The sequence below is a fragment of the Etheostoma spectabile genome, chromosome 8, assembly GCF_008692095.1.
Source record: "Etheostoma spectabile isolate EspeVRDwgs_2016 chromosome 8, UIUC_Espe_1.0, whole genome shotgun sequence".
NCBI classification, from domain to species: Eukaryota; Metazoa; Chordata; class Actinopteri; order Perciformes; family Percidae; genus Etheostoma; species Etheostoma spectabile.
The window spans coordinates 4,056,211-4,063,472 of NC_045740.1; the positions used below are offsets into that span (position 1 = coordinate 4,056,211).

Sequence of the window (7,262 nt, forward strand, 5' to 3'; positions counted from 1 at the left end):
TATTATTATTATTATTATTATTATTATTACTAAGTGGTGTTTTAACTGCTTAACTAAAGAAGAACTTACTTTGGCTTGGGCTTCGACCCATCTGGTGTGAGGAAAAGGAAGACAGGAAAAAATTGATGAGCGACAAGAAAGTGTTTATTTAAGTGGTCATTAAGTTAACTATGAGGAACTTTTAAATACTTTTAAATATTTCTGAAACTGTTTAATTTTTCATCTGATTGTGGCAGGGTTGGATTAGTGGGTAGAGCAGGCGCCCATGTACTTGGAGCTTCATGCCTCGACCCATGGGTCCAGGGTTTTAAATCTGACCTGTGACAATTCCCTGCACGCCTTCCCCCTCTCGCACCCCTTTCTCACCTAGCTGTCCTGTCAAGTAAAGGCGGAAAAAGACCCCAAAAAATAAGCAGCAAACAAGACAGATTTCGGCGTAACACCGGAAAAAAAGTGTTTGAGTATCCAGCCAGGTAAAAGGAATAGGTAGCAGGATATTTCTTCATATAGACCTGTATTTTATTTTATTTTGTAAGTTATCTGCTGCAGTTATGACTTATCCTGGGGCAGGGTCATCACAAAAAAAAAGGAAATTGAACGAAGAACAAGGGAAAGTGACAGACGACGGGCGAAATCTGAGATCTCATTCAGGCTTTCAACAGATGGAGGCAATTACAGGATTGCAAATAATTCAAAACTGAACCTGAATTGGCCCTCTTCCTCCTAGGTAGGTATGCAAAATCTCGATTTCATTCATAAAATAACTTTACAATGTGAAACATGGTTGTACTCCATTTAGCAACCATACTTTATCATCTCCCGGAAATGCTAACTCTATAAGATCTTAACGACAGCAGATCGTCCAAAGATCAAACTGAAAGTTCCTCGTAGCCGCTTTAACAAACTGTTGCATGAGAAGGAAAAGGGAAAAAAAAAAACTACAGTTTTCTCACCTGTCACCTCTTCATGCGCTGACAATCAGGAACATAAATGATTAGTGAAATAAAATGAGGTACAGTACACAAAAACATGATGCAGATGCAACTTTCTTACCTTCATCCTCTCTTCAGAAGATCAACAGTATTGACAAAAAGAATAAGAATAATAAAAAAGTGAATACATCATTTGCAAAATCCAAAACAATAACAACATATTTTATCACCATATGAAAATACAACAGTACAAAAATATACGTACTGAACTTCCTCCTCAATGACTTCTTCTGTGTCAGACATTTTGTTATGGATGAGCTCTGCAAAATGGATCCCTATTAGTCTATTTTTAGACTGGCAAAAATTTCCAATCATTAAACAACATAGCAGAGCATGAGATGGCAGCAGTTTACACCATTTAAAATGACTGCCAGTACTGACCTTAATATCTCTGGTCCCTTTGGCAGTAGTGGAAAAAAGTATTTTAATCTTTTACTGCTATGTCACGATAACATACTCTGCTAAAAGTAAAAGTCCTTGTAAGTCCCTTACAGTATTAGCAGCAAAATGTTGCAAGCTGTAATGAGTATTTCAATGTTGTAGCTGAGATGCTGCTGTAATCACTTTTTAAATAAACTCATATGTTTTGCATTTAAACTCGAAATCTGAAAGGTAACGCTAAGCCTGGAAGTTACTACAGCCAGGTAATGTAAGTGATATAAATATATTGTGTAATAATAGAAATGTAGTGAAGTAGAAAGTAGAAACAAAAATTACCACAAACATGAGGAACCTCAACTTTTTATTCAAGTATTCATGTAAATGCATTGTAATGTTCTTAAACTATTTTGTGTGAGCGGTTAGTGTAGCATCCCAAAAGTAGTGCAAGAAAATCTAAAATGTGGTGAAGTAGTAAAGTAGCACAAAATGGAAATACTCCAGTAAAACACAACCTTAAACTTACTTAATTACAGTGTTTGTGCAAATTGACTTTACTTATTTTCCATGAAAGGTTATTACTTTACAAATATTTAGTTTATTTTGAGAGAGGTAATTGTAAATACTATTGTATGCATTAACAGAAGTACCACTAGTGAGAAGTAAGTCAGCTTGACCTTTGTGTGAGTGGTTGTGGATGCAAGTTCAGTCACGTTTGGTGAGAAAAAAATGTAAATGTATGTAATACTTTAAAATCTTAGCAGGCAGTAAAGATGATTTATGACTAAACAAGGTTTTAATTTAAAGTATCATGGCTGAAATAAGAGAGTCCTTACCTGTGACCCAGACAGATGAAGCTCAGGGGAAAGCAACAGATTTCATCTCCTTGAGGTTCACAAACAGGTTGAGCATCAAGGATACATAGTCCGGCCCTTCTTACTCATGTGACTGCAGCCCCCTATGGCTGGTCAGTCTATTGTTAGATAGGGCTCTGTCTCTCACACACACACGCATGCACACACGTTCACAAACAGACACACGCACGCACGCATGCACGCACGCACACACAAACATGTTTACACCCATGTTTGCACACATGCACACACACGTATTACAGGTACATTCTTGCCATGGTAAAATATCATTCATTCATTCAAGCTTTCACCACCCACTCCCATTTCAACACTCCATAATTTCACAAGTGGTTAGGAGGGACACAAAGCAACCTCTTAAAAGCTAAAAACAAAGCAACAGAACTATCAAATTTTTTTTTTGTCATTTATTTGTATTGCTAAAGCAAACATTCAAACAAATCAATCTAGCTCTGAAATACATTTTTGCAGGATTCAACTCATGTGCACTGCAGACTGACAGATATAACAGGGTACAATTTAAAGTTCATAACAGAGTGCATATTACCGTTGTTGTATAAACCTTTTTCACTACTGCTGAAATGTAATGCAAAACAATGCGCATAAACTGCAAATTTGGTGGCATGTAAACTGCAAAAAAGAAAGTCTGCTACCTGCCTGTTAAATTGAATTGCATTGCTTACACACATATTCACAGACTTTGTTGGTGCTTATATTACATAATGTGATTAGATAAACTGCCACAATGTAAGAAAGAAAGTAACAACCCCATGTGTTGTTGATCGAAACATTGAACTGCTTGCCCACTGTGTTCCTCTGGCTGCCGTCCTAGGCAGAATGTGCCACTGGTATTGTCTGGTCTGAAGTGTTGGATTTATGAGACCACTTTATATTAAGGCACACTTTATGAGGGGTTTATAAACTTTGTAACTAATGGTTCTCATTTTCTAGTACGCCATCAAGTCTACATTAATAAATGGCAATAATTATTACAAAGTTGTTTCTTTTAAAAATAATCCAACCGAAGCTTGTGAATGTTAATTCCAAAAAGTCATTGATGAAACTTTGGTCCAGATGCCCTGCAAAGTTTTCCAGGAGGTCAGTAGTCAAGCAGTCTTTCTGGTCTGTTAAAGAGCACACAGGACTAACAGTATACAGCCATGCTAGCTGCTCAAGCTATTGCTAATTAGCACTAAACAGTAGTGCAGTACAGCTGGGGCTGATGGGAATGTATGTAGATATTCAGAGCAATCCATTCGATGGCTCTTTCAAAACCAGATGAACGCTAGATGAAAAGTCATAGAATCATTAAAGTGATGTGCCAATCCATGCAGTAGATTTTGAAATATTTCACTGGATAGATTAAAAGTTTAACTCATCTGCTGATGACGCTAGATGAAAAGTCAGAGGATGATTTAAGTCATTAGGTTTCATGCTCTGGGCACCATGAATGTCAGTACCTAACTTCATGGCAATGCTTTCAATAGTTGTCCAAAGAGGTGGACCATCAGACTGACCGTCATTTCCTTCCCTAGAGCCACAACATTAGTGTTGCAGGTCTTATAACTTTACAAAGGACTTTGCACAGCCTGGCACTCCAAAAACTCATTAATGACTTATCAACCATTAATGAAGTCATTTGTTACTATTTATAAACCTTTATAAAGGATGCCTCACCAGAAAGACTTATTAAATGACTCCATTATGTACATCAACATAAAAAAGCCTCGGTTATCAGAGTCAAAATAGTGACTATCATCCCAAAAAGCAGTGATAATGTATGACAATAACAACACAAACGCTTATTATTGGGTTTAAGCTATTAGACAGTGCATGACAAGAAAAGCAGACATGTCAGTGTGGCTTGAAAGCAATATAACATTTAGGCATATGACGGCCATTGGAAATGGGTTACTTTGTTATCTGATTAGTTGGATACAATCCATTTTACATATTAAGCTATAAACATTTGGTACTTTGTTCTACAAAACCCTTTCATCAATATTTTTTGAACTATTGAGGAAGAAACTGAGGAAAGATCTCTGGAGACTTTAATGCTGGAGTCAATCATCCTGGTCCCTCGTTTTTTTCCCCACTCCGGTTTGAACTTCATGCGAAATACAGGTACGTTGAAAGGAAATGGATGCACATAAAGTAGTAGATCCTTGTGTTTGGTCAGATGAGACTTGCTTTAAATGGGGAAGTTAGGGTCTCACATCTAATAGAGAGAGAGGCAGACATTATAGATCTATTGGTCAATGCATCCATCAATATTGCATTTAAAACTGCAACCTCTCACAAGATTAGTCTCTGAGCTGTTAATCATGCATAGCATAGCATTCATACTTCTCTATGTATGCTGTACGTGCATGTCTTTGTACATCTGACTCCGTTTAACTCATAGATATAGTTCTGCTTTTGCTGACACATGCAGTCAAAGCCAGGACACTTCTCTGTGTGATTTAAAGCTGTAACATTGTCATTTGCCTTTTACTTCATTCCTCAGCGATCTATTTCTGATAAAGAAGTGGGTAGGTTACAAACAACAATCACTATTTAGCACTATTTAACACTTTTCCAATCTCATTGTTCTTGCTGTGGCTCAAGCTTCAAGGGTTTGATATCAGACGAAATGTGCTTTTTGCACACAAAGAAGAGAGACAGATTAACTTTGCTAACATCAGCAGATATTTAATGTATTTTAATGATTTATGCACTTTTAAACTGTAGGTATATGTAAGGAGAGGTAAGGTAAGTTTTTTTTTTATCATTGCCACTGAGTGAATAAGCCTGGTGATCAAACCCGATTTGCTATTTAAACTGTTGGTAATCCTCCCCAGCAGTCAGTTTCTAATGTGAAAATCAAGCAGCTGCACTCTGGTATGCATAAGAACTCGCCAACACCGTGCCATTGGACAGTCCAGGTGGCACCGAGTGAACAGTGCACTGCAAAGACATGCCAGCCATCCCAAAAGTCTGAAAGGTTCTTTATACTGGGAAACAAGGTCAGGGTGAAGGTTTTCTTTAAATATAGACCACCGTGCCACGGAGCTGAGCATGTGCCCAAAACCCTCCAGCAGCAGATTTGATTTACAGTGAGCAGCAACTCTGGCACAATGGAAGGTTAGTGGGTTTTAGTGGTTCTCCACAAGGGGATATAATCAGTCATGGTTGCCCCCACTCACAACACACTCACTCTTCAATTCACTTGTGTGTGAAGTGGCTTACCGTTTGGATCTCAGTGAAGTGAACAAAGTGAAGAAACATCTACAATTGCTACTTATCCCCATAAAACAAAATGGAGATCTTTGAGTTTGTAACTCTAACATGATAGAACTGCAAGAGAAACTGTAGTTGTGGTGCAGTGAAAAGTGCAATATTTTCTGCTGATATGTAGTAAAGTTGAATAAAATGGACTGTTCTGAAGTACATAACCTTGCAAATGTTTATCAAGTACAGTCCTTAAGTAATGTAAATTCAACCATTATCATGAAACCTACCATTAGTGACAAACTTGCTCTTGACTCCAACAGCCACCTGTAAAACAGGAACGAAAGAACAAGGAAGAAATAAAGGAAAGAGGGACAAAACAATTCAACCAAAAAATGGTAAACCACATATTTGGTACTTAGTTTAGCTATTGAAGCTGATAGGAATCCCTATTAATAAAAAATAAAGCTTTGATTCATCTGCGGATATATCAAGATAGGTGGGAGTGAGAGTGGTGATTGTGATTAATAGCATAATTTATAAAACATGTGCTCATGAAGATGGATGTACAGTACAACATTCCCACACATATCAGATGTGCTACTTTATATAGGGTTTGAAACTCTCACATGAAGTGAAAGCAATCAAAGAGTCTTTTATTCAAGTACTCCAGACTTTAAAAAAATGCATCATACACTGCACTCGAACATAACCACATGCACTCCACTATAATATTCTCTTAAAGCTGTGCACAGTGCAGCCAACATGTCTTGTAATAACATATAGATCACATTCATGTGTGGCACTGATCCATGTTCCAAATAAACACGCACATCAGAGCCAAGGAATACTATTTATGTCCTCCAAGCCAGTGTGGGAACTAATGATAGCATGCACATGAGATAGTGTATAATACAGTACGTGTGTGAGGCAAGGAAGGAAGGGAAATACCGCAAATCCACACCAATGGCAGCAAACTACCTTATAGCACCAAAATCTGTAATTTCATTACAGTTCAGGCAACTCAAAGAGAGTTGTTTTTTTTGATGATTGTATAGAGACCAATGAGTTAGTCTATACAGATTGAAAATTCAATGAAATATGTTTTCATTCATCAACCTTTTGAATTGACTGAACTGAGAAAGAAACAACAAAAACATTGTTGCCAGACTGGACTAAAGAAAAAAGCTGTCCAATCATCAAAAAAGTTGCCAAATCTTTTTCTATTATTCATTTATTTTAATTATACTTAATTATACCCAAAATAATAGGAGTCATATATTTAGATAAATAAAGGTATTTTACATAATGTTACATTAAAGTCTTTTATCACAGAATCAAGATAGGATAATAATTGGAATAGAAAAAACTGTTTCAACTTAGTTCTAATAAACTAAAATGACATTTAGTTTTGTCGGTCATTGAGCATCAAGTTAAGCTGACTGAACTCAACTTTTTGTTGGCATCAAATGGTGCAAAAATTAGCAGTAATAATCTCAACCCCCAAAACATTTTTACCTGCAAAATTAAAGACAAAAATTGAAAAATATCTGGCAACAAAGACCCTAATCATATGTGTGTTGAGACAGCATGAAAACAGTGTAAACAACACAAAGATCAACCACTCTGTGTCAGTGGAACGTGCATCGAGTGTTGTTGCCACAGATCCGCAAATTACCTCTTTCACCCTTCTAATAGGAAGACTGAATGAATGAAACAAACAAACAGGACCATGTCACTGTAAAGCCTTTAAAACATTAACATCTCCCCTCCTTTACAGTACAGGCGTGTGTGTGTGTGTGTGTGTGTG

The 7,262-nt window shown here is 36.9% G+C and overlaps 2 protein-coding genes across 3 annotated transcripts in view; both read right to left on the minus strand.

Annotated features, from left to right (window-relative positions):
* tnnt2d (troponin T2d, cardiac) overlaps nt 1–2,334 on the minus strand; it is a 5,556-nt gene extending 3,222 nt beyond the window's left edge. Inside the window, exons 1-5 of one of the 2 annotated variants that reach the window (XM_032523197.1) lie at nt 2,207–2,329; nt 1,198–1,252; nt 1,054–1,064; nt 954–971; nt 70–91 (exon numbers count right to left, since the gene is read on the minus strand). In XM_032523197.1, coding sequence (XP_032379088.1) covers nt 70–91; nt 954–971; nt 1,054–1,064; nt 1,198–1,235 — 89 coding nt within the window. In that variant the 5' untranslated portion in view covers nt 1,236–1,252; nt 2,207–2,329. Of the gene's footprint in view, nt 1–69; nt 92–953; nt 972–1,053; nt 1,065–1,197; nt 1,253–2,206 lie in introns of both variants that reach the window. The other variant, XM_032523198.1, reaches the window with a different exon arrangement.
* Nucleotides 2,335–3,825: 1,491 nt separating this feature from the next.
* The window catches only part of LOC116694747 (caldesmon), a 17,551-nt gene continuing 14,114 nt past the window's right edge, over nt 3,826–7,262 (minus strand). The window contains exons 17-18 of the mRNA XM_032524613.1: nt 5,743–5,779; nt 3,826–4,463 (exon numbers count right to left, since the gene is read on the minus strand). Of these exons, the coding sequence (XP_032380504.1) occupies nt 4,447–4,463; nt 5,743–5,779 (54 nt within the window). The 3' untranslated portion in view covers nt 3,826–4,446. The remainder of the gene's footprint in view (nt 4,464–5,742; nt 5,780–7,262) is intronic.